This window comes from Eucyclogobius newberryi, unplaced genomic scaffold (genome assembly GCF_026437365.1).
Source record: "Eucyclogobius newberryi isolate DKJ021-1_F unplaced genomic scaffold, fEucNew1.0.hap1 SCAF_1, whole genome shotgun sequence".
Classification (NCBI taxonomy): Eukaryota; Metazoa; Chordata; class Actinopteri; order Gobiiformes; family Gobiidae; genus Eucyclogobius; species Eucyclogobius newberryi.
This window is the reverse complement of record NW_027315723.1, coordinates 28,854,679-28,881,737: the sequence shown is the minus strand read 5'-3', so window position 1 is coordinate 28,881,737 and position 27,059 is coordinate 28,854,679. Positions and strand designations below refer to the sequence as shown.

General features: G+C 39.7%; 1 protein-coding gene across 2 annotated transcripts in view; it reads left to right on the top strand.

Moving 5' to 3' along the window:
* usta (uronyl 2-sulfotransferase a) overlaps positions 1-26,828 on the top strand; it is a 59,008-nt gene extending 32,180 nt beyond the window's left edge. Inside the window, exons 4-9 of one of the 2 annotated variants that reach the window (XM_072442783.1) lie at positions 2,832-2,987; positions 16,323-16,402; positions 16,495-16,648; positions 24,694-24,791; positions 24,859-25,016; positions 25,667-26,828. In XM_072442783.1, the coding sequence (XP_072298884.1) occupies positions 2,832-2,987; positions 16,323-16,402; positions 16,495-16,648; positions 24,694-24,791; positions 24,859-25,016; positions 25,667-25,959 (939 nt within the window). In that variant the 3' untranslated portion in view covers positions 25,960-26,828. The remainder of the gene's footprint in view (positions 1-2,831; positions 2,988-16,322; positions 16,403-16,494; positions 16,649-24,693; positions 24,792-24,858; positions 25,017-25,666) is intronic. The other variant, XM_072442792.1, reaches the window with a different exon arrangement.
* Positions 26,829-27,059: the final 231 nt, after the last annotated feature.

Here is a 27,059-nt window from a genome sequence, read left to right as displayed (position 1 = left end):
TGATCGACAGCACAGAGCGACGGTGCGGCTGAAGGTTTTAGCGAGGCTCTACTTTTCTTTCTCGTTTCCAGGAAATAGCTTGAATGTGTGAGAGGGATGAGAAAAGGGGCCACAGTGAAAGTTGCTCTGGTATGATTGAGAGTGGCAGTTTGAAGGATTGTGAGGAAAGGATGGGGTTAGAGTCAGGTCAGGTGGGGAAAGAAGGCTCCGTATGGAAGGAGTGAAATGGAGGTTTTTATGAGACATTGTATTGGCAAAATGACAACGCTGGAGAACAAGAGAATAGAAGGTGTGCATCGGCTTGTCCTATAACTCTACGATGTAATAGAAAGCAGTGAGGTGTATTCTTAGCATGTGATCGACCGCACACTTGGGCAGTTGATCAAATTCTAATCAAGATTCAGTCATTTCTAATCGTCAGTGATATTGATGGAGAGGTCCATGGCTGATCCTCTGTCAGTGAAAACAACCCTTAGAAACTGAGTTCAGACTTTGGAGAAAGGCACTATTTTTGTATTAAATATCAATTGTTTTAAGTCTTGTTTACGTGCAGGAAATGTGTTTTGAAATGAAAAACAAAAAAATCAATCAATCAATCAATCAATCAATCAATCAATCAATCAATCAATGAGGGCTATAGTTTGGCCCAAGCCAGAGTAAACCCAGGGATAAACTGTCCTTCATTGCATTTATACAATACTTTTCAAGTTACTTCACACTCTGTGGTGGTAAACTACTATTGAAGCCCCTGCTGCCCTGAGGCAGATTGACAGAAGTAAGGCTGCCAGTTTACATTAGAGCCACACCTGCCTCACTGCGCCCCCTGGTGTTACCGCACTCTCCCGTCCCAGCACTGACCAGGCTAAGCTTCCAAGACCTGACAAGACCTGGCATCTACAAGCAGCTGTTTTCAACAATAAAAACAATGAAATGTCATAATGAAGAGACTTCACCACTGCTGTTTTGAACAGGATTGGACCTGCTTCTATTATTAAGGCGTTTTACGTCAGTTTACAACGAACACTATGTAAAATAATGATCTTTGTAGGTTTTAGTTAAATGCTAAATAGCCAATAAATGTCTTCTTTTATATTGTTTTACTGTTGTAATCTGCGTGGGAATATAAACTCATGAGTTTGTGGATTCCATGGATCCCTCTCATTACTGTGATAAACTCTGGAGGCTGGAGGAATGTTGGAGCGCAGCCCTGCAAACAGAACCATGGACTTCTGATCCAAATGTTCTCTTCAAACTTTTCATCATTGTGCACCATGTTGTATCGAAATGTGGCATTCTACAAGAATGTGTATTATGTCATAATGTAATTATGTGCTAGTGGAGAACGTGGTCTGGTGAGAGTGAAAACACAACTTTTAAGACATGTGTTAGTCATGGCAACACATGTGATCTGTTTCTACTCTCTTTTTATTTTAGATCGTTTTTTACAGTGTATTTTTCATGACATTCAAATACACCATCCATTTCTCCACATCTTCCTACTGTGTGCAAATGTGAACTGGATATTGAAACTTTGTGCCACTGACACAAACTCTAAAGCTTGATTTTTCCATTTAAAAGGTCCCAAAAGTGACTTAATGAGTTATAGATTCAAAAGAAAAGGTATGTGTTAAATATTGAGCCAAAAATGATTGTTCCTTCTATTATTTTCTAATGATAAATCTATGTAGTAATTATTGTAAAAACACATACTTCTTTAACTTTTATTGTCTTGCACTATTCTTGTCAAGACTTCCCTGTGTTTACCAAGAAATGCATTCAAATGAGACAAGCTGATTAATTTCCTTTGCTGTGACTCATTGAGCCAAATGTCATTTTGGGATTGTTCACATTGCACTTTGAACGACTTTGGCCTATGACTAATTTATCTCAAATCTCATGTAGTCCCTAAAAACAGCTTTATGAGTGAGATAATGCCATACTGTGGAATATCACACCCGAAGGAACGATGTTCCCATAGAAACAAGCAGGAGGAGGTTCTTCTAGGATAAGTAAGAGCCAGGTTTGTGGAGGCAAAGTAAGGACAAAGTAGTTAATACATGTTTTATTGCAGTAGTTGCTTATCTTCAAAAAGTTCAAACAATTTCTTCAATGCTCTTGTTATGCTTATGTTTTCTGTCCAGCTCTTTTTGCATTGTCACAGAACTGAATCTGTAGATGGCACTGATACGTTGTAAAGCTTCCCGTAGTTGTAATTGTAGGGCGGGACTGTTGCTTCTGGACAAAGCCAAAGATTGCACATGTTTATTGTGAAACGGCAACATGGAGCGAGTAACAATATTTGCAGAGATATTATATGACAGAAGACGGAGAATCCAGCTGAAGTGAACACATCCTGAGACTGGGGAAAGAGACAAGAATGTAGCAGTGATTTAGTGCAATCAAAAAATATAACTTTGTATTTGTCTATTTTTGGGCAAAAACTACTGTGACTTTAAATAATTCAAAAGACTATTATTAGGTCAAGTGTTTTGTTCTTTTCATCGCAAAACCTTTTTTTGGGCCTAAAATACACTTTGTAAAACGTGAATTCTTACTGTGAGCAGGGTGGCCTTTCCGCAGATCTGACTTGTAAATTGGCTTGGTACTGCTTGGTGACGGACATAAACATACACATACATTTGCAATAGCACATTAACTGCATTACATAAACACAACATAGAGTGTGTTAGTATCAAGTTAAGTTCATTGTTAATCGACACAACTGGCTTTTCTTCATACAAAACCTCTGGGTGTGAAAATATTAGCATTATCATGATCAACATAATATCAATAATGTCTTTCCTCACATGCTGTTCTGTTTGTGTGTGCAGGAGCTCACGTTCCCCACTCAGGTGGTCTACAACCGCGTGGGGAAGTGCGGCAGTCGCACCGTGGTCATGCTGCTGAAGCTGCTGGCAGAAAAACATCACTTCAACCTGGTCTCGTCTGAAATACACAACAAGACGCGCCTCTCCAAACATGAGCAGGTGAGACACAAACGGCCAGCTCCACTTTGCCTGGAAGAACTCATTATTACGGTTCATACTTCTGTAAATACTGGGCCTGTCCACGTGACGCAAAAACTGGTGCAAAGCCTTCTCTGTCGGTGTGAATCAACAAAAGTGACATATATCTGCAAAAGCTTCATCAAGTAGTGCCATTATTCAACCCCAAAGACATGACATTTGTGAGTTAAAAATACTTTAAGCCTCCATTTCTACAATGTGAACACAACTTATGGATTTGATTTGTAATACAAGGGAAACAGAGGGACGATTTTGAATTCACATGCAATTTAACATAATTCATCAGCCCAAAATAGTTTCCAGTGAATAATAGCAAATGTTTATGTGTAGAACTTGACCCTGACAGGAAGAAACTGTGCTGCTTGCAAAAGAAGTACTTATATACACTTGTATCAATCGTCTACTTCATTTATTACATCACTTTTAATCAAGCAATATATACACTGGAGTACAAAACGACTACTTTGATGTCATTGTTTTGCCGTAAAAGTACAGTTGTCCCTGAGATACATGATCTGTTAAGACGCCAATATGAGTACATGGTAATACCTGCGGTTTTGTGTGTATTCTTGCAAATATTACAAAGCAAATGTACACACGATGACTCAAAGAAGAGCAGGAGTGTGATCCCAGTGCCTGCATGAGGTAGCACTTACACAGCGCTTGTGATTTGTGGCTCCGCGCTGCGTCTGTGATACATTCATGCAACAAGGACGAGGAAAAAGCGAGAGAATCCTTCTATTATTTCCCGGAATATCTTGATGACATTAGTGTGGCTTCGAACAGGAAGCGATGTGTTGGTTTACGCGAAACTGCCAAATGCTGGTGCACTGAGGAGCACTTGAACGCACCGCATTTTAAAGCTTTTAAAAATGTTTTCCGACCATATTTGTGTTTACATCAAATCAACAAAGCAAAATTGTAAATATGTTTTTCCAGCGGTAGAGGAGTTGGGATTTGACTGGGCGCTGTGCACTTTGCTCCGACGCAGCGTCCAACATAAGCCACGGTTTTGGCAGAGCGTCTCTGACCAGGTGACTCCGGCCATTGTGTCTTCTGAAGTTTATATTTTGGCTGAAATATGTTTAAATAATCATACAACTATTTTTAATTCAGTATAAAAAGCATCACTTGAGAGAAATGATAATCTTACAGGGATGGAAAGTGTAATAAATACCTCCTTTTTTTGTTCTGAAGCTTGTTTTAGCTAAAAATATTCAGTTTTGACACATGTTTAAATAAAACTTAAGTGTTTTGTTCCAGTTTTTGACAAGTTGTTTTTCTGCCATTTTTAAGCAGAATTACTTCCACCGTACCTCAAATTCGCTAAAATTAATCTACTTAAAGTTTCATCATGATAAAACATCATTTTGGACCGGACAGAGCAATTTACTCTCAAATACACACAATTATCTGTTTATTTGTTCTTGACATTTAAAACCCTTTTATTCGTTATATCCAGTGTGCCAAATGTGACACACTGTTACTGGAAGATTTCATGCACATTTTTGACCAATATTTACTCATTCATCCACAGAGGATCATTACGCTCATTATGTTGGGCTTCATAAATGCAGTGTCTATGTGAATCCAGGCTGTGGCTTCTTCTGCGCCTGCTGCTGGGGCTGTTGGCTTATGCAAAGTCAAATCAGCTCAATTTAGAATCTCCCGGTAGTTGTGGTTTTAACTTGGCGTTGCAGTTCTTTGGGCCACTTAACCCGTACTTTTCATGATGCTACAGGAGGAAGGAACAAGAGATTGTGGAGTAAAATACCTGGTAGAACTACTACTGTTTCAAATATAATTACAATAAGATACTGTTAATATAAAGTTGTTGCAGAAGTACTTTTAGCTACTACGTAAGTGACTACTATAAAAGTGATCTTGCTATCTGTAATCAAAATCAAATCACAATTATGCTTTTTCTTTAGGTAATGTGGCCACCCCAAACAAACTTTTATATTAAATTAAATAAACTGCTACTTCAATGTCTCTGCTAATGTCTCTAAAATCATGTTTTCAGTATACAAATAGTTTATATTTGTGGCCTTCAATTAGATAATACAGGGACTGTATGCAGTTGAATACAAAATATAGTGTCAATGTTTCCTTTCTTTTTGCAGATAATCATGAATAATCAGAAAATAGCAATATTTTCCCCTCACACTAATTATAATTCTGAAATGTAATAGCGCTAGTGTATCCCTCTAAAATCTTACAAAAACACTGGATCTTTGGACACTGCTTGGTATTTCCAAATATCTGTAACTACTGCAGCTTATACTCTGCAAGTTAAAGCTCTGGTATTTGAATATGAAATAAACTTCTCTGCTCTTCGGTGACATCCACGAGTTCTTCTGTCCAAGGCCAGGGAACTCACTGCTGGAAAGTGAATCGAAATTTCCCTGCGACTCTCCAAGAAAAGAACAACAGCACATTTCCATTAGCTGACTTTCTTTTACCATTCTGCAGCAGACGGCGACTGCACTGCCCTGAACTTTGCCTCTGCTCTGCCAAAGATACAAACAGAGAAAAGTATCTGGCCCAGGAACAAGCAAAGGCTGTGCATACTTGTCCCCCGTCACGCCAGCTCCTCTCTCAACACATTTATTTGACCATCAGTGAGAGTGCAATTTCGAACACTGAGAAACTTCATAAAAAATGTATGGGCTATTATTGTATCCGTCCGCGATATTGGTGAGAATGTGATTACGTTACTTTGCCTGTGGATCATCATTACTTTTCAGAAATTGAACGATTTGATTGCAGTGGATTGCACCTCTTCAAGTTAGGAACGGCGTCATGTTTTAACAAATATCGTCTAATGCGGTGTTATCAAGCTTTCACACCAAATACCTCCTAAGAAAATACACCCCGATCTAAACCCAAACTATATCAAACCTAATTTAGGGCCAACATTTTGTAAAATTATACTTGACTAGGTCTTAGAAGAGAGTAAACGCAATATGTTGTAGTTTTTTGTATGAGGACACAAACATGAATAATTTGTCTTTAAATACAGCACATTCTCACAATCCAGAGGCCTCGCGTACACGCACCACAGTTTGAAAAACACTGGCTTAATAGACTCCACATCATATCATCCATAGTAGCTCTATTAGTTGGCGTGATGCAGCTGTTAAAAGATATGCACTGTATATGCTTTTACAAGAAGCTCATTTACGTGTTAGGGAAATCTATTATGTTGACAAATCTGGCTAAGAAGTCTACTAAGTCTACTAAGAAAAGGTGCAAAAGCAAAAGAAGCCTTTGGTTCACTAATGACTTCCATTTCTTTGACAAACTGCCAGCCAATGTGGATGAATAGAGCCGGGTCAACAGAAGCTTTCCGAGGCTCAGGGCTGCAGCGAGGACATGGAAGAGGCTGGAGACAGAGCTGGTGGTTTGGTGAGGAAAGGGGTGGAGGGGCACAGGTATGTGAGGAATCTCAGACTGTCCTGCACTTTGCCTCAGTCTGCCTCCAGCGCTCCTCTCTGAAGGATGTGGGGAGACGGACCACCATACACCCAGACTGCAGTGTGAAGGGTTTGATCTTGGCTCGAGTGGCTCACTGTCCCTGGGCAAGGCGTAACTTCACTTCAGTCACAGTAAAGCAGCTGGTTGTGTCGAGAAGGACATGGAGTGTAAAAGATCTGCCTAAATGCCACGGGACCAGTGCGATGTGGCAGAAGAACTATTTCCCGTCATAATTTTAAAGGAAATTGCACTGCTGTTCCAAGGACAGATCGGTCCGGTCTTTCCATAATTTCAAGTTTTTTTTTTTTGGCCCCATAAGCTTTACTGGCAGTGTAGCATGACAGGAGACTTTCAACAAATTGTCGTAGTGCTGCGGCATATGTGCTATCCACTCAGACTCCCAAGTTGTTTGCGTAATAGAAGTGTCCCTCTGGGTCCCACTGGTGGTAAATTATTTTCTCCAGCGTTAAACGTTTAGAGTGCCACTTTTTACAACTTTAGAGCTACTTCATTATTTCTACAACAGTAATTACGGTAGTAACTCAGGGTCACATTGGAAGATTCATCCGCGCTGTCGATACGACTTGTTTGTTCTTAAAGGTGCATCATGTAACTTGCTTGTCACCACGACGAAGCTATTGTTTTGCCTAGAATGCCCCGCCAAGTTACTGCAAAACTGCAACTTTTTAAAATTTGGAAAATACACTTGTTTTAGGAAAAATGTCCTCAAAATAAGTGAAATCTGCCTGTGCAGTAAGTGAATATTCGTTAAAGAATTCTTGAAATAAGCTTAATAATCTTATTTATTCAGCAGTTATTCTAAAATAAAATACCGGTAAGTCAGATCTGTTTGTCTAGATTTATGTAATGTTGTTGTTGTGGGTTTTTTTGGGGGGGGCCGTGATGCAGAAGATTCAATGCAAAGGAGTGAAACCTGTGTGAGAAAAGCAGGTTACACCGAGCACATTTAACTTTATCAACAAAAACTAAAGTCTGGATAACTGTTTAACACACACATATGCTCATGATATAAGTCGAGCACTTCATTCTACCACGTTTTACGAATAGAGTGCTCCTATATTTTACTTTCCTCTGCGGACCCAAACATCTATGTGATTTGCCGACTCTGCTGCGGCGCCTCGGCCAATACGCTGAAATAAGTTAGGACAGGCCATAAACTGCACTCCTTGGATAATTGGTTCGACGAATAAACTCGCCGTCTTGAATGATTAATAAAGTTGGAACAGTCAATAGTAACCTGGAGCACTAATCACACTCCGGCTTGTATAGACAGTGTATAAAAGTGCGGAGTGGAAATGTACTGAGTTTATGGAGAGACACAGCGCCGTGACTGGGCCTTCAGATTAGACCGCTGTGTGTACATAAAGTACACATATTACAGGCCACGTGACGTTTTATGAGTGCGGGACATTCAGGGTTGTTAAGATGCTACCGCTTCAGGGGGGGAAAAAACATTTCGGAAATAAATTATGCTGAGGACAGATTGCCAATTTCATCTTTGTCATTGCGTCCAAACACAGAGGGATTAGTTTCATGGAGTTGGCCCCGCTTCACAGATGAAGTATCTGAGATGAAATGCGTTATTGTACCCAGCTGCACTGTTAAAAAGGGCACTGTGAGAACCTCTGTGTTGGGACGGACACAGAGAGAGGTCGATATGTCGTTTAACAGATTTACTGTGTGCGTTTCATTCAGCATTCATTTGAGTTTTGTTGCTTGGAATCTTACATTGTTCATTGTTTTATGGAGGTTTTAGTGTACCATATATACCTACAAAATCTTTTTTTATTAAAAAGAGAGAAGGGCGTCACAAAACTGTAGGTTTGATGTTGCAAGTAAGAAGAAATTCTCAAGAAGAAACCTCACGATTATACAATGACCTTTTATGAAATCAAACTGTCTGAATGAAAAAGTAATGATGCCGTCACATAAACAGCATGATAAAAAGTACTTTACATGTACTATGACTTGTTAAGAGTATATTTTGAACTAGAATTACTGCCTACGATTCTCACGATCATAATTTATTTTAGTTCTTATGATATGTTCTGACCTAAATACCGTAATTCGCACCTTTTTTCATAGTTTTGGCCGGGGTGCAACTTATACTTATACTCCGGAGAGACTTATATGTGATATTATTTGTTATTTTCACACTTGTAACTGAATTTCATACTCCAGTGCAACTTATATATGTTTTTTTCTTCTCTATTATGCATTTTTTGGCTGGTGCGACTTATAGTCCGGAAAATACGGTAATCACGATTCTTGACTAACCAGAATAGGATTCACATAAAATTTAATTTATTTTCCATCCTGCACATAAGTGGTTCGCTCCTGCAACAATCTGTCAAGTTGGAGACTGTAATATTGTATTATTCTGTTTAATTCAACTGTAAATTTGTGTACATAGTAACCCTATTTTTTATTTTTTATCCTATAGCTTCTTGTATAGGTTGTTTTATCATTATTTATTGTTTTATGTTGCACCAAATGACCAAAGCAAGTTCCTATGTTTGTGAATTCTGTTCATTGACAATGGCAATAAACCTTTTCTGATTCTGATTCTGTTTAAAGCTGCTCCGTCACTCAAACACACCTTTTTGTCCCAACCCACTCCTCATACTTGTCAATCATGCTCTGAATGAGAGAGAACTGATTTAACCAATCACAGTGCGATACAAACTCTCAAAAGAAGCAGATATGTCCAATACTTTATACTCTATTATGCATTTTAAAGTAACCTGGCTGCTGACCTGCTTTCACAACTTCACTTTTAAATAATAATGATAACGGTTGAAGTCATATGTAAGCTCTAAGTCAAAACTGTCTCTCTCTCTCTCTAAGGCTTCATACTGAACTTAAAGGTCATTCATCACATATTAAAACTGCCCGACTCTTAGTTTAACGAAATGAGGCCAGAAATGCTTGCGTCAAGGAGGAATGGGATTGTTTCAGCCATAAAGAGAGCCGGTTATGATTGTTTTCGCTCGCTGTGTGCATAAGCTGGTGTTATAGGCGCTCTGTGCAGGTCCCTCTCGCCGTGTTGGGCTGTGGAAAGTGTTCCGACACATTTCAAAGGCTAACGCGGCACCAGAGGCTCTGTAAAGTTTGGTGTGCGCAGACCTTCTCCTGCACGGCGCTGCTCTCTGACACTGTGAACAAAAACATTACATTCGCACACAGCCACGGGCTGTTTGGGAATTTTTTTTTTTTTACTCATCTTCTGTGGGCTGATGTGGGGTTATGCGGGGGATTTATACCTTCCAGGGTTTGTGCGCTAATATGATGTGAGAAAAGAAGAGCGAAAATGACAACAAAGTAGAGCGTGGAATATAATGCAGTCTGATATGGTTTATCAGATATTGCCCTGTCAGAGTTGCAACATGGCAGTTCTTATTTAGCAAGTTGGATGTGGTTTTAAACAGAAAGTGACAGTTAATTGGGACATTTGGTCAATTATCAATTATTATTGCAGTAGTAGTAGTAGTTGTAATCGTCGCTCCATTTGCTGTTGTTGCAGTTGTAGTAGTAGTAGTAGTAGTAGTAGTAGTAGTAGTAGTAGTAGTAGTAGTAGTAGTAGTAGTAGTAGTAGTAGTAGTAGTAGTAGTAGTAGTAGTAGTAGTAGTAGTAGTAGTAGTAGTAGATTTAGTTTAGTTTTAGATTTAGTTGTAATAGTCATTCCATTTGTTGTTGTTGCTGTTGTTGCAGTAATTGCTGTTGTACTAGCAGTAGTAGGAGGAGTTTTCACATGTTTTGAATTATTCTTTTAAATACCGTATTTTCCGCACTATAGGGTCTATTTTCAATAATTTTTCATATACTGTATAAGGCACACCAGACTATAAGGCGCATTAAGCCAAACAAAACGTGTAACACACAAAATCGCTTCGAGGTCAGTAAGCACAACCAGAATTAAAGCCGCAAGCGGCATCCAACGGCCCTCGCGGGCCGCCGGCCTTCCGACTCTGCGCTTTTGACTTGATAAAGATGGCGCCCTTATTGTGTGTTGAATTAAAAAAGAACTTGACAGACGGCGACACATTGGACATGGCCAATCCAGTGCAAATGAACACAAGTGTCAGTCAAATTTGCTGCTCCGCCGCACAGAGACCGTGACACTTAGAATATAAATATGGATAACTTTTGATGCCCCGCTTGTGTAAATGATATTTCCCAAAGTAAAGCTTGATCGGGCTATTGCCCACGGAGGAGTTTGTTAAAGTGTGAAGCGTAAATGTGAACATTTCAAAGATTTGGCGTTTTCCCATTTGTGACAGTATATTTGCAGCTCCACGGCACAGAGACCGTAGCACTTAAAATCAAAATATGGATAGCTTTTGATGCCCCGCTTGTGTAGATAATTTCCCCCAAATATGAGCTTGATCGGACAATCGCCCTAGGAGGAGTTTGTTAAAGTGTGAAGTGTAAAAATGTGGTGATTTGAGCGATTCTGCGATTTTCCCATAAGGATAACATGGGATGTTTCTGTCATCGCTACGGTTACGCCGTACAAAATATGACTTTGGCTCTCATACTTTTATGATCAGGATGGCAAATTAGAATTTTGTTCAAAATATCATGTCATTTGGAAAAACTCTATTGTTTATAGGCCACTCTGAAGGCCAAATAGTCAGAATTCTGACGTAAACAAAATGGCTAACTCAGCGTGTTTTCATTTTCAAAGGAAGATGGCGGCCATAGGGTAAGTCTGGGGGCGTGGCCACAATAATATTTTTTTTTTGTCCTCACGAGAGGAATGCGTGTCCCGAATTTCGTAGCTTTACGCCAAAGTTGACCTCGGGGCGTCTCCCATAGGCGCAATGTATTTTGACTTTTGTCGGTGGCGCTGTCGCGCCATTTTTTAACGAAAAAAAAAATGGCCCAGAAAAAATCAAATTTTTCGCCGATTCTGAATTTTGGGCAAAGTTTGGTGAGTTTTTGAGCATGTTCAGGGGGTCAAATTAGAGCTCAAAAAGCAGAAGAACAAGAAAAATAATAAAAAATATAGCCGCAAGCGGCAATGATCGGCCCTCGCCACGCCGCCGCCACGCCGCAAGAGGAGGGGGCGCTAACGCGCCCCAATTGTCCTTTTATTGCGCCTACTGCTGAATCTGTGACGCTGTCACATCTTCTCCCCTTTGTTTTACCATCAAAAAGCAATTTTATTTTGAATTCTTGGCACAATGTGCGGCTTTGCCGCACAGCCACCGTGACTCTTTGAATAAAAATGTGGATCACTTTTGATGGTCCACCCCTGAAGATGAGTCTCACCAAATTTCAGGTTAATAGGGCTAACGCCCTAAGAGGAGTTTGTGAAAGTATAAAGTGTAAACATGTTCTGGCGATTTCCCCATTGGAATAACATGGAAGGTTTCGGTCATCGTTACGGCAACGCCATAACAATTATGACATGGCTCTCATTGACTTTTTTGATGGGGATGCTAAAATTGAGTTGTGTGTCAAATTTCATATAATTTCGCAAAACTAAACATTTAACCTCCATATAAAATCTGTAGGGGGCGCTGTGGCGCCAAATGAATTTATTTCACTTCAAGTGGGTTTAGGGCAAAGAGTTTAACAACTGATTCTAATTTGACGCAATTCGGACTTTATCTGCGCAAACGGCAGAAATTTTAAATATGGGAGATTTCTGAAATTCTAGCTACAGTTTGCGGCTTCGCCGCACAGAGACCGTGAGAGGTATCAATGTAATTTGGATAACTTTTGATGTCCCACTCCTCAGTAGCATTTTCACCAAATTTCAGCTTTTTAGGGCCAACGCCCTGGGAGGAGTTCGTAAAAGTACGACGTTTGGAAAAACTCCAAAATCATGTTTAGCCATTTTTGAAGCAATATGGCCGACATTTGGTTGGGCGGACGGCGTTGCCGTAATAATATTTTTTACTTCTCTTGTCACCATCTACCTCTGCGCCAAATTTCATGATTCTACGATCAGATTTTTTTTGGGTCATTTCCCATCTCTCAATGCATTTTTGGTACATTTGGGGGCGCTGACGCGCCAATTTTTTTTATTTTAGAAAAGGGAAATAGCCAGAATGTAGAGAGGCACGATTTTTAGAGGTGTGCAAATTTTTTGTGACTTTTCGTCAATGTTCACTGGGTGAAAAATAGGGGGGTTGGTCCCGAGAAGAAGAAGAAGAAGAAGAAGAAGAAGAATATTCCGATGCGAAAACAATGTTTCCCATTTTTCAAATATCATAAACTATACATTTTCGGAAAGCGCTCGCGCTTTCCTACCTCATGGTGTGGGTCCCTGGTCACTGACGGGTACTTTCGTTAATTTTGAGTGGGCTCCGCCCACTTTGTGTTTTTGGCCCTCTATACAGTAATAATGTTCAATTTTTGCATTACATGCTTATATGCACGGAACATGCAAGAGATGGGGAACGTATTCGTGAGCTACTTAGGGCAAATGAGTGCTTTATATGGGGATGACGACCGCTTCGCGGTCGTCATCCCAATGTAAAGTGCTCGTTTAGTGCGCACTTTTGCACGGGCTTCGCCCGTTTACAACGGTAATGTTCCATTTTCCTACTATTAATTAGTATGCACGGGGCGTGCGTGAGTGAAGGAGTGCGTTAGTGAGTGTTTGGAAGTGGGCGAGCGCTTCGCGCTCGATTTCGTGCGCACTACGTGCGCACTTTCGCAGCCGTGCTTCGCACGGCCTTACGAGATTAATAGGCCTCTCGCCAGCTTGTGGCGCTCGGGCCTAATAATTAAAGCCGCAAGCGGCATCCAACGGCCCTCGCGGGCCGCCGGCCTTCCGACTCTGCACTTTCGACTTGATAAAGATGGCGCCCTTATTGTGTGTTGAATTGAAAAAGAACTTGACAGACGGCGACACATTGGACATGGCCAATCCAGTGTAAATGAACACAAGTGTCAGTCAAATTTGCTGCTCCGCCGCACAGAGACCGTAGCACTTGGAATATAAATATGGATAACTTTTGATGCCCCGCTTGTGTAGATGATATTTCCCAAAGTAAAGCTTGATCGGGCTATTGCCCACGGAGGAGTTCATTAAAGTGTGAAGCGTAAATGTGAACATTTCAAAGATTTGGCGTTTTCCCATCTGTGACAGAATATTTGCAGCTCCACGGCACAGAGACCGTAGCACTTAAAATCAAAATATGGATAAGTTTTGATGGCTCACTTGTGTAGATGATTTTCCCCAAATATGAGTTTGATCAGGCAATCGCCCTAGGAGGAGTTTGTTAAAGTGTGAAGCGTAAAAATGTGGTGATTTGAGCAATTTCTCGATTTTCCCATAAGGATAACATGGGATGTTTCTGTCATCGTTACGGTTACGCCGTACAAAATATGACTTTGGCTCTCATACTTTTATGATCAGGATGGCAAATTAGAATTTTGTGCAAAATATCATGTAATTTGGAAAAACTCTATTGTTTATAGGCCACTCTGAAGGCCAAATAGTCAGAATTCAGGGAAAGTTTGCGGCTCCGTCGCACAGAGACCGTAAAAGTTATCCTTAAAATTTGGATAACTTTAGATGCCCCACTTGTCTAGGGGACGTACACCGATTTTGAGGTCGGTGGGCAAAACGCCCTAGGAGGAGTTCGTTAAAGTGTGAAACAGAAAAATGTGGATATTCGAGAGATTTAGCGATTTTCCCATAGGGATAACATGGGAGGTTTCCGTCATGGCTACGGCTACGCCGTAAAAATTAAGGCATAAGTTTGATTGGCCTTTTGCTCGGGACCCCAAAATAGAATTTTGGGCAAAGTTTGGAACATTTGTGTAAAACCAGTTTTTGTCCATCAATGTTCACTCAAAGGCAACTCTGTAGGGGGCGCTATCGCGCCCATTTCAATTTTGTCATCCTAAACTGGTCCAAACTTAAAAGTTTAACAACTGATTTAAATTTGGTCCTAATCGGACTCGTTTTGATCAAATGGGAGCAATTTTTAGAATTGCAATATCTCAAAATATGTTGTCCAACTTTGCGGCTGCGCCGCACACAGACCGTAAAAGGTATCCCAAAAATTTGGATAACTTTAGATGCCCCACTTGTCTAGAGGACGTAAACCAATTTTGAAGTCGGTGGGCAAAACGCCCTAGGAGGAGTTTGTCAAAGTTTGACGTAAACAAAATGGCTAACTCAGCGTGTTTTCATTTTCAAAGGAAGATGGCGGGCATAGGGTAAGTCTGGGGGCGTGGCCACAATAATATTTTTTTTTTGTCCTCACGAGAGGAATGCGTGTTCCAAATTTCGTAGCTCTACGACAAAGTTGACCTCGGGGCGTCTCCCATAGGGGCAATGTATTTTGACTTTTGTCGGTGGAGCTGTCGCGCCATTTTTTGACGAAAAAAAAAATGGTCCAGAAAAAACAAAATTTTTCGCCGATTCTGAATTTTGGGCAAAGTTTGGTGAGTTTTTGAGCATGTTCAGGGGGTCAAATTAGAGCTCAAAGTGCAGATGAAGAAAAAAAAATAAAAATAATAATATTATTAGCAAAAACAATATAGCCGTTTCCACTATAACAACAAATGATACATCGTTTGAAAGCTCTAAGCCTTCCCGATGCCGTCATGGGGTGGAATCATCATTACGAGCGCTTACGCGCTCGTCACTCCCTATTCCGTCGGGATGCCCCGCCCACTCCCCATAGACTTCCATTGATTTGAGCAGATACAAGCATGGCCCATGCCTGCGGCATGGACTCTCGCGTACGGGACGATGCCAGGAGTGTTTTTGGAGGAATGCAGCGCTTCGCTCTGCTGTTGTCAACAATGAGTGAATGGGCTACGCCCATTCACTCATTGTTGACGATATCTGTCATAGCAGGAGTAAGTATGCATGATCCATGCCTTCGGCATGGGCTAGTTCACTGTACTTGCCAGGGGCGACGGGGTACCAAACATGCGGGCGCAGCCCGCATGTTTGGTCAGACAGTTGCAACGCTGACTTCGGCAGCGTTGCGGGAGCAATAGGCCCTCCGCCCTGCTGGGGCTCGGGCCTAATGAATCCATATATAAGGCGCACTGGATTATAAGGAGCACTGTCGTTTTTTGAGAAAATGAAAGTGCGCCTTATAGTGTGGAAAATACGGTATGTTTCTATTAGATCTAAACTGTAAAGTCTCTCTCATACAAATGAATTCAAAATTGCATGCGCTGTAAAATAAGAAGTCATCATTAATGTATGACCTGCTGGAGACTTTCAGAGCTAGTTTTGGGCTGAAATAACAAGAAGTGATGGACTCTGTAGACGTAATATTTTGTGATCAGACAGGTTTGTTTTCGCTTACGTCAATCTCTCTCAATGAAACTCTTTGGCCGATCATTTTCTCTGAAAAGTGGAAGGAATGTGGGAAACTTGTTGGATTTCCTTAGCTTGACCTGACTGCTGGAAAAGTAGATTTTATGGAGATGACTGATTATATTATTGAATCATAGTGACGGAAAGAACTTGAATAGTAGCCTTATTTATTTTATTTTTTTTACATTTTGTTACAATCCAAGTTTTGACAAATTATTTCTGCACTGGTCATAAAAACGTTGCATAAATTCCACCACAAAAACAGTATATTCCTTGTGAGCTGTCCCTATCTGCCAATCACAGCCTGCTACCTTTACCTCTCATCCAATTACCTTTGAGTTATTGATTTTGAATTTTAGCAATGTGTTGGACTGTATTTTCCACCGCAGCAGCAGAACCAGCAGCTACCTCAAACTCTCCACCTGCTCTATCATTGTTTATTTTCCTTAATGTATGATGGATGCTGTGTTATATGTCGTTTTTCTGCATTACAGGTAGCACTCATGAAGAACATCACGTCAATACCAGAGCCTTTCCTGTACACGAGACACGTTCACTTTCTCAACTTCACCAGGTATAAAACACACACTTTCACGCCTACAAAGTGTCCAAAACGGCCTTCTGTTCGCATATTTATAAGTGTCTGTTTGTTTGTTTGTTTTGCAGTTTCAAAATCGAACAACCCGTTTATTTCAACATAATCCGAGATCCGATCAACCGCTTCCTATCAAACTACTTCTTCAGGAGGTTCGGGGACTTCAGAGGAGAGCAGTTCCACCTCCTACGAACTCCCACCATGAAGGACGAGGAGCGATACTTGGTAAGAAGTGGCTAAAAACGGAACAAAAAACACGTCATGGTGCAAAGACATTTCCAGGGAGACCAAGCTTTTTAACACAGTGAGTAAATTGAATAGATGAGATGATGAAGGTACACGTTATTGTCCCTGTAGAGAAATATGTCCTTCGCAAATGGAATAGTAGTGGCAGTAGTATTAGAGCAGCAACAGAGGAAGCTAAATTGTGAAGCACTATGTCTTTGTTATTATTACGCCTAGTTTTATCCTTGTGTATTTTAAATTGGACCACTTCTTCCACAACGAGCTCGTATCATCACAGGAAAAATGACGTTGTTTTTCGTTTGAACTGCAATTAAACCCTGACCATAATGATGTGACATAACTGCAAGAAGAATTAATGTAGATTAGCATTCTAAGCATAAAAGCTCCTCTCCACCCACTGGCCATGTATAAAACACAAAAACACATGGATGAGGCCTCGTAAAGTTGCTTTGTATGAATAGAAATCAGACTTAAGGATATTTACAAATTCTCACAGGACTATTATGTCACCACTTATTTGAAACGTCGTGTTTATGGCAACGTCACTTCTCAACTACCACATGAAAGGATATTGGAAAATTCCCATGTTGGCACTCCCACTCCCACTCAGGGCCTGTTAAACGCCTCTACCCAGGCTATGGTAACCACCGAGACTACTTCAGTGCTCATTATGATTTTTCAACCATTTCAAAATACACAAAATCACACTGATAATACCGTGTTTTAAAGTTTTTATACTGAAATAATTAGAAAATCCTTATATATTGCTGTATAATATTTTACTATCCCAACCTAAAAGAAACAAAAAATATGTACCGTATTTTCCAGAGTATAAGTTGCAGCCAAAAAATGCATAATAGAGAAGAAAAAAACATGTAAGAGTCCCACTGGAGTATGAAATGCGGTTACAAGTGTGAAAATAACAAATAATATCACATATAAGTCGCTCCGGAGTATAAGTATATAAGTATAATTATAAGTATAAGTCGCACCCAAACTAAAATTATGCTAAAACTATGAAAAAAGGTACGGCTTATAGTCTGGAAAATATGGTATATAAGAATGTTTTATTTTACTAGGACTAAAATTCAGTTTAAACATTGCACAATATATCGTAATCAAAACCAAACAGGAATTTCAGTTTGCGCAATTAGCAAAGGCTGCAATTATGTCCTCTGCAATGAACGAACTCTCCCGTCGCTTTATAGAAACATGTTGTACCTATACTTTAGACGTACAAACTCAAACACGTTCTGAAATTGATGAGATTCTTGTCAGTCTCAAATGTTAACGCTCCTGGGGTTGTGTACTTCTTAAATATATACCGTATATCACAAATCTAATCGCAACGCACCAAAAATTGTGCATGTGAAAATACACTTATCACAAAATGTAGAGGCCCTAAGCTAGAGCCATGGGGGACCCCTAAAAGCACAAAACGTCTCACTTGATACTAATCATTTTAATTAGAGATTTGAGTCATTTTCGCTCATACCCTTGATCAAAGCTAGTGTATTTTGATCCAATTACAGCCTGGCAAAGACCCTGGCCCATAGTGCACTTTAAACTAGGCCATAGGAGGCCAACGGGAGGAGTCTATGTCACTCCGCCTTGAGCCTGACTGGCTGTAATTAAATATTGTACAGTTTTCCCTTGAGTCTCTAGCATGTGAGTTGAGTTAATAAAGTATGCAGACTGAGGCCCCTCGCTGCAGTTACACAGTATAGTTGTGCGTTTATATGGACTCACTAATGACTTACCTGTGGTGGAAATGAGATACTTTTATTATTTTAGAATGGAAATACTGTTTTAAAGGTCGCAAAAATAAGTACTGAGAGTTTTTTTAAACATTTTGTCCATTAGCCTTTATAGATAGAATGGATTACAGCCAAATTGGAGTAGATAGTGTAGAAAGACATTTGGCAAGGACTATTACTTTTCCGTTTTGGTAATAATATTCCAAACAAGAAGCAGTACTCTTACTTGTGTAGAACTTTTAAGTACTCCTTTTCATAATTGTTCGTTAGTACCAAACAGGTGAGAAGGTCGGGACACAGTTATAGGCCGGTGGGACCCAGACAGACAAACACAGACTAATTAGATTTCAAAGTGAAAGTCAGTTTGTGTTACTTCCTAAAGTCAGTTCTAATGGGGGTCACATGTTTGGGTTTGTGTCCGCAGTGTATCAGTTTCACAGTGGTGCGCTCTGGGGAGTTATGGGCCGAGCTAAATAAATCCTAAATGCCTGGAGTGCATTAGCCCCAGTGCCACTGAACTGTACTGTATGCACTCTGTGTGTGTGTGAGGTGTGAATGAAAGAACAGTGACGAGCGTTGAACCTCGTCAATGTGGGCCATACATTCCTGACGCACTGGAAAACTTTCTGTCAGACCCTTAAATAAGCTCTCCGATTCACGGGATATGGTCCTGATTTCAACATGTGTACGGTGGTGACCCTGGGACCGCCTGTGTTTGATGGTGTTGGGGATTTGGCCTGTAACATTTAGTCGCGATAATTGGGACTGCTAAAAGTATTATGAAACTGACACTATAACAGGTATTTTAATCGTCATTAACTAGACCGAGCAGACTCTAAAACACGTGCAAAGGATGTTTTTCAGCAAAGACAGTGGCATTAGTAAATCAAAATGTCAAATCATGTGTTGTTTCCATGAAAAATATGTTTTATCTGTTAATTTAATCGCTCATTTCTCCATGGTAGGAATGTGTTTTCTTTATGAGAATTTTGATTTTCTTAATTTGCCGTTCCTTGCTCATCTTATGCTGCACCTTTTAAAACCATTCCTAGCTTCATCTTTTAATATTCTGTATTTAGAATGTCTAGAATACATAAAAAAAGTACAGTAATCTGTGTACAGGATCTATACATTTCACAAATCACCATTATCAATATTAGTACATAAAATACATTCTTTATCCTACAATTGATGCACATAATGTATTTTCCCCTATTTAATTTTGCACTGATGAAGGTGACAAGTAGTATAGTAGTACATGAAGACATAAATCCTTTTTGAGTTGGCTAGACTGGCCTCCTCAGGCGTCTGAACAGGGAAAAGCCTCTTCTGCAGCTACGTGTTTGCATAAATCCCCTGATATACACATGAAAGCACGTGTTGCTTTCAAATGTCTCTATCAGACGCAGTACGGCACTCCATGTTCCCACACTCTTTAATAGGTGAGATTCAGTTGGGCCTGACAGACATGCACACACTGAGACATCATAAAGGAGGAGTTGGCTGGTCCAACACGAGTTTAAACTTGTCTTGTCATTTTAAACATTACGCATCGCCTCAGGTTTAACAACATTATTCCCTCCATCAGTTGGGCAAATGCTTTCAAGACTCACTTTTGTAGTTTCATAATGGACAGTCCTGCCATGTGTGACTATGGTGGCATTACGGATTAATGAGATGATTGTGTTGTTCTGTTTTAGATCCTGTGAAGTCCTAATGTTGTCTAACTAAGACCTGGTTTAGTCTTTGTCCTGATTCAGCCCATGTTTTTCTCAGCTTTGTTCCAATCTTATTTAAAAATTGTTTGAAAGACATTGTTTGTATCTATTTTTTCAGTAGCAAATCTTCATTTTGGGTGTGTTCATGCTTTTCCTGGTTTGGTGCTGCTTTGAGTCCTTTTTCCCAATTAGAGTTGACAAAAAATATTTATAGATACAACTATATATCCACATAATGATCAATTCTAAAACTGGAATGGAAATTAGATTCTCATTTGTGTTGATACTGATACAAATTACATCAAAATCTGACCTTTGCTGAATAGTTTTAGAAGGGTCAGTGTCTATGTCAGAACTAGAACATGACCATGTGGTAACGTTAAAGAAACAACTATTATTTTTGTGAGTATTGAGTGTTTTCTATTATCTTTGCAGTATCAGTGAGTCAGTGTACTATATCCAGGCCTTTCAAGTTTGACATTTCAGTGACAAGACTAGTCCTGATGTAGACTTGGTAGGATGTTCCTTCTTTGGTTAAGTCCTGGTCTAATCCAGGTTTATCATAACTTTATACCACCCTGGTCTTACTTTAAGCTATAGGAATTTTTTTTTGCGGTTTCCAGAGACAATTCTAGGTGTTAAAATTTGGCAGTTACTGCAGTAACCTGTATGAATACAATTGTAGCTGGAATTTGACCTCGGCTCCCACGCTCTCCTTGTGCAACCGTTAAATCCTTCTGATACATCAGTCGCTCTAATTTAATACCTGGTAGACTCCATTCTGCTTGATTTCGATTAAGGCTCTGTTTCTGCTACTTTGAAAGGTCCATTGGTACAATCCACACTGAGTTTAGGGACAATGTGAGCGAGTGTGCACGCTGGGGCTCTGTAATATGCTAATGTTGTGGCTAAAGAGGGCGTTTTGTGCACGGGTTGATTGTGTAGTGGCAGTGTTCCCAGGGGCTTCCTAAATGTTGGGACACAAGGGCTCTCGACATTGTCCCGTCGGAGAGACTTCTGGAGAGGAGCCATGTTGGTGACGGAATAGGGTCGCACATGTCACTTCCTGTTACAATGGGCTGGTTTGTATCATTCTGTATATCATTTAAAATTGCAAAGTTTTGGAGCATTGCAAAGGAAGAGCTACTTATAATTGGATTTACGTCATTTCACATCTGACACTGCTTTTCTTTATGATTCAAAAGCGGACATATTTCGGTGTATTTTTTAATTCCATGTGTTTTATTATGCTCAGATTTATCTTCCAGAATATTGTCAAAAGGCAAGTCAAATGTATTAAACAGCAGTATATTTCCCAGGCTCTACAGCAGTACAAAGGTGCTCTGTTTTGGGCTGAAGGTACCTCCGGGTTTTGTTGTGCTGCTTTGAAACGCTTTGGTTTGCTTCACTGAACGTCAAAAAGGCATTCTTCAGCCGCGCACAGGAACACTTTAGTCAGACTGACTGAAAATGTAAAGTTTAATTGTATAATTGTACTTCAGGATTCAGCTGCAGGCGGAGATAGTAGACTTATCATTTGTGTCATCTTTATTTATGGCTGCCTACAGTGCTTTATCTACAACACACAAAGTATGATAAGAATCTGTCTGCAGCATCTACAGACGTGAGGAACAGTGCCAAAACCGTAGCTGTGTTTAGTGACGTACTCGTGCTCATTTTACTTCAAAATAATGAGTAACTATGAAAATGCTCAGTATTGCAGGCATTACTTTACCAGTAAGTTTCAGTAAGTTTGTCTCGTGTCTTTGTACACAATTAAGTGTTAGTGGTACATGAATGACAGACGTGCCACAGCCCAATATCCTGACTGCGGATATTGCACTTAAACTTAAATGGGACCAGCACTACTTCATGTTAGAGTAAGGCCATGGTTTCAGAGGTCACTGAGAAGTTATGGGGTGTAAGCTCATGTAATACTTTTGCATGTTTGCACAGGTTACAAAATGCTGACAAGCTTAGTATTTACAATAAACTCATTATGCTGTATATGGTATGAATGTATACCCTGTGTAACATTTTACAACTTAACAAACTAAATAATGATACTGAGAGCATTATTTAGTTATATATTACATATATTATGCATATGGAGCAAGTATTAACCCATGGATATTATAGTTATAATATTACTATATATTATTCTATATTAAATATATAGATTCAGTAAAAGGTCATGTATTGAATATTCAGTATTGAATGGATGGATCATTCATCACACCATCAGAGCCTCAGTGAGGTCTGCTCTCTTCTTTAGTCCACACTGTGTCCTCCAGGAGGCTCCAGGAAAGTACTTCATCTCTGTCACAGTCCAGCAGTCCATGTGGGCCCCTGTGAGTGTGACAAATGGATCTGTTTAATGCAGACTTTATCAGTGCATTTATCACCTGCTGATGCTTGTATACAAATGTCAGATGGTTTATTCTGTCCTCTGTGTGTTTACTACATGTAGCTTATACTCTGTGTAAGTGTTTACTACATGTAGCTTATACTCTGTGTAAGTGTTTACTACATGTAGCTTATACTCTGTGTAAGTGTTTACTACATGTAGCTTATACTCTGTGTAAGTGTTTACTACATGTAGCTTATACTCTGTGTAAGTGTTTACTACATGTAGCTTATACTCTGTGTAAGTGTTTACTACATGTAGCTTATACTCTGTGTAAGTGTTTACTACATGTAGCTTATACTCTGTGTAAGTGTTTACTACATGTAGCTTATACTCTGTGTAAGTGTTTACTACATGTAGCTTATACTCTGTGTAAGTGTTTACTACATGTAGCTTATACTCTGTGTAAGTGTTTACTACATGTAGCTTATACTCTGTGTAAGTGTTTACTACATGTAGCTTATACTCTGTGTAAGTGTTTACTACATGTAGCTTATACTCTGTGTAAGTGTTTACTACATGTAGCTTATACTCTGTGTAAGTGTTTACTACATGTAGCTTATACTCTGTGTAAGTGTTTACTACATGTAGCTTGTACTCTGTGTAAGTGTTTACTACATGTAGCTTGTACTCTGTGTAAGTGTTTACTACATGTAGCTTGTACTCTGTGTAAGTGTTTACTACATGTAGCTTGTACTCTGTGTAAGTGTTTACTACATGTAGCTTATACTCTGTATAAGTGTTTACTACATGTAGCTTGTACTCTGTGTAAGTGTTTACTACATGTAGCTTATACTCTGTGTAAGTGTTTACTACATGTGGCTTATACTCTGTGTAAGTGTTTACTACATGTAGCTTATACTCTGTGTAAGTGTTTACTACATGTAGCTTATACTCTGTATAAGTGTTTACTACATGTAGCTTGTACTCTGTGTAAGTGTTTACTACATGTAGCTTATACTCTGTGTAAGTGTTTACTACATGTGGCTTATACTCTGTGTAAGTGTTTACTACATGCAGGTTCCCCTGTGTAGGAGAGTGTTTACTACATGTAGGTTTTCCTCTGTGTAGGAGAGTGTTTACTACATGTAGGTTTTCCTCTGTGTAGGAGAGTGTTTACTACATGTAGGTTTTCCTCTGTGTAGGAGAGTGTTTACTACATGCAGGTTTTCCTCTGTGTAGGAGAGTGTTTACTACATGCAGGTTTTCCTCTGTGTAGGAGAGTGTTTACTACATGCAGGTTTTCCTCTGTGTAGGAGAGTGTTTACTACATGCAGGTTTTCCTCTGTGTAGGAGAGTGTTTACTACATGCAGGTTTTCCTCTGTGTAGGAGAGTGTTTACTACATGTAGGTTTTCCTCTGTGTAGGAGAGTGTTTACTACATGTAGGTTTTCCTCTGTGTAGGAGAGTGTTTACTACATGTAGGTTTTCCTCTGTGTAGGAGAGTGTTTACTACATGCAGGTTTTCCTCTGTGTAGGAGAGTGTTTACTACATGTAGGTTTTCCTCTGTGTAGGAGAGTGTTTACTACATGCAGGTTTTCCTCTGTGTAGGAGAGTGTTTACTACATGTAGGCTGCTGTGCAGTGTTGTTCTGGTTGCTCGGGACCTGTTGCTGTAATCAGAGCTTACGTCAGCTGACATGGATTTGGATGTAGGTTCCACAGATCTCAGTGTTTGGCCCGCTCCGTTCCTGTGTGTGTTTTGAATCATTCACCGTTACATTATTCTGCTGCTGGTCCCAGGCCGTTCACAAAGTACAACACAAGTCTAGTGTAGTCAGAAGGTCAGTTATAATCACGCCCTAAGTGATCAACAGTGGGTGAAGTTCTTTAGTCAATCTGTGGTAAAAATATTGAAACTGCTGAAGTATGATCTAGTTATTGAGTTATTTTTTTATTACTAATATGTTTGGTACTTTCACTGCTGCTACTGCAAACATCACTACTACTATTACTTCAACTATAGCAGGTAGTTGAAGTAATAGTAAAACAAATACACCATTTATTGTAATTACACTGTAGATACACTAGCCCCAACATGCAGACAAGTCCTTGCTAAGAGCTCCCTCTAGTGGCAAAATACACCATTACAAATGCCAGATACATTTGACATTTTGGTCTGAATAGTTCCTTTTGTTTTAGGACATAAACGTGTGTATCCTGGAGAATTACCCAGAGTGCTCCAACCCCAGGCTCTTCTACATTATTCCTTATTTCTGTGGACAGCATCCAAAGTGCAGGTAATGTGAGGGAACATTTTGTGGTCTTTTAGTGGTGTAACATCTAACATGTACATTTCTGATCCAGGGAGCCGGGAGTGTGGGCTTTGGAAAGGGCCAAACAGAACGTCATGGAGAACTACCTTCTTGTTGGGATTTTGGAGGAACTGGAAGATGTCCTGCTCCTTTTAGAACGGCTTTTACCACAATACTTCTCAGGGGCTGTCGATATCTACAAGGGTCCAGGTGAGATTTAATTGAATTACATTTACGCCATCTTCTTTGAAGCAGCTGGAGGTCAATTCACTAGATTTAATCTCTGGTGTGTGTTAAACAAACTCTGAAAGACTAGTGATGAAGTGCACACCTCTTAACTGCATTTTTCCTCGTGTCTTGATCTTAGTTGAAACGCGTTGGTGCATATTCTTTTAGCCGTGATGGAATAAAGGCTTTTCTTATGAGGGCGTTGGGATGTTTTGGGTTCTTGTGCTTGTGCAGCTGTGGCTCAGTGGTATGGCATTCACCCACTAACACAAAGGTTAACTGTTTGGGGGCCTAATGCCTTATATTGGATGTATGTTTTAAATATATTGGATGTACGTTTTTTTTAAAGAGGCTTTGTGGTGAGCTAAGTGTTAGATTTCAATTTAGTGGAGCCGAGACATTTTTGTACTTAATCAAGTGCCTTTGCCAAGTCCATTAAAACATCTGGATTCTCCTTGTTGTCATCAGCAAAACTTGAATGATTTAGAAATGTATGTTCAGACATTATAATATATCATATTCTAGTCTAACTATGTTGCAGATTTGTTTAGTCATTATCATTGCCAATCAAAATGGTTGCAGGTGGTCTAGTAAAATGAATTTACAGCATTGTCAATGTTGTTTTTGTGCAGACTATATGAAGATGGGTAAATTGACGAGCACAGTGCGTAAATACACACCCACTCTGGAAGCCCTGCAGGTTCTCTACCATCGCATGAGCTTTGAGTACGAGTTCTACAACTTCATCCGGGACCAGTTTCATCTCCTGAAGAGAAAGATTGGCCTCAAATCAGAGGCTAGGCCTCCAGCCTACTCTCCTGAATTCCTGCATGAGCTGGCCATACGAACGCCAGAGCCTCTGGATGAAGACGAGGAGATGGACAATGCCTTAGAGGACGCTAACAGCTGGCCCATCCAGATGTGAGAACTGATGCCCTAATATCAGGAAACTGTCTCTCCTACAGAAACGGGGGTGTCTCTATGAGCGCATTTGACTCCTTTGAAAAGGCACACGCCTCTTTTATCTAATGACAGACAGACACAATGGTGAAGCTCATGTGGACATTGGCTGGAGTCAAGTCCAGCTCAGAAATCTCCAGGAGAGATGAGTATCGCTGTGGACAGAACCTGGAAGACCTGCTGTGGATGACTAAATCCAAGTTTAAATCCACTGTGTGTATATTAGTTGGAACATGGTTTCACTTGTTTGGGTATCTTGAAATCATTTTAGGTACAAATGAGGGTTATCAAAAAGCACTCAATTATGAATTCAGAGAATTCAAACCATGTGTGTTTGTATGTGTGTGAAACATGGCTATACTAGCTGTTTGTTTTTATTCTGGGCATATTAAATACAGCATAATGCATTAAGTTAATGTTAATCCAAAGCTTCAAATTTAACAAGGAATTTGTCAAATATAAAAGCTGAAATGCATCAGCAAATATTATTATACATCACATAATACATTTTGTAGAACTTTCTTTTGGAAAATGAAAATAAATAAATAATACAAGATGAAGCTGGAGATCAGGGGGACACTATTTTTTCCATTAGCTTTCCTTTTAAAATCATAAGCTAAGTGACGTCACTTTTACTTACATTTTTACTGTTTTACCACAACTTTATGCCATTTAATTTATTATTTTGTATTCACATTCCATGGAAGATTCTCAGGAAGAAACACATATATATTTTCGATGGCTACAGTATGAAAAACTATTATTGATATTAGAAAACATATAAATATAAACAGTCCTGCTCTCAACAATTTAAAAATAAATGTCATCTATTTTTCTGCTTTACAACTGGTTGTTTTTTCTCCTTTTCCGAATGTCTTTTAGTGACATGCACTCACTGTCTCCAGCATTGGACTGTTTTTGATTATTTGGTGTCAATTTATTATGCAATACTGCCCTCTTGTGGAGAGAATATGAACTTACTTAGAGATAGAGCCATTTATAACGAGCCTCTGCAGAAGCCAAAAGTCCTTCTCTTTCAGCCTGACTTCCAGAATGCTCTGGTCA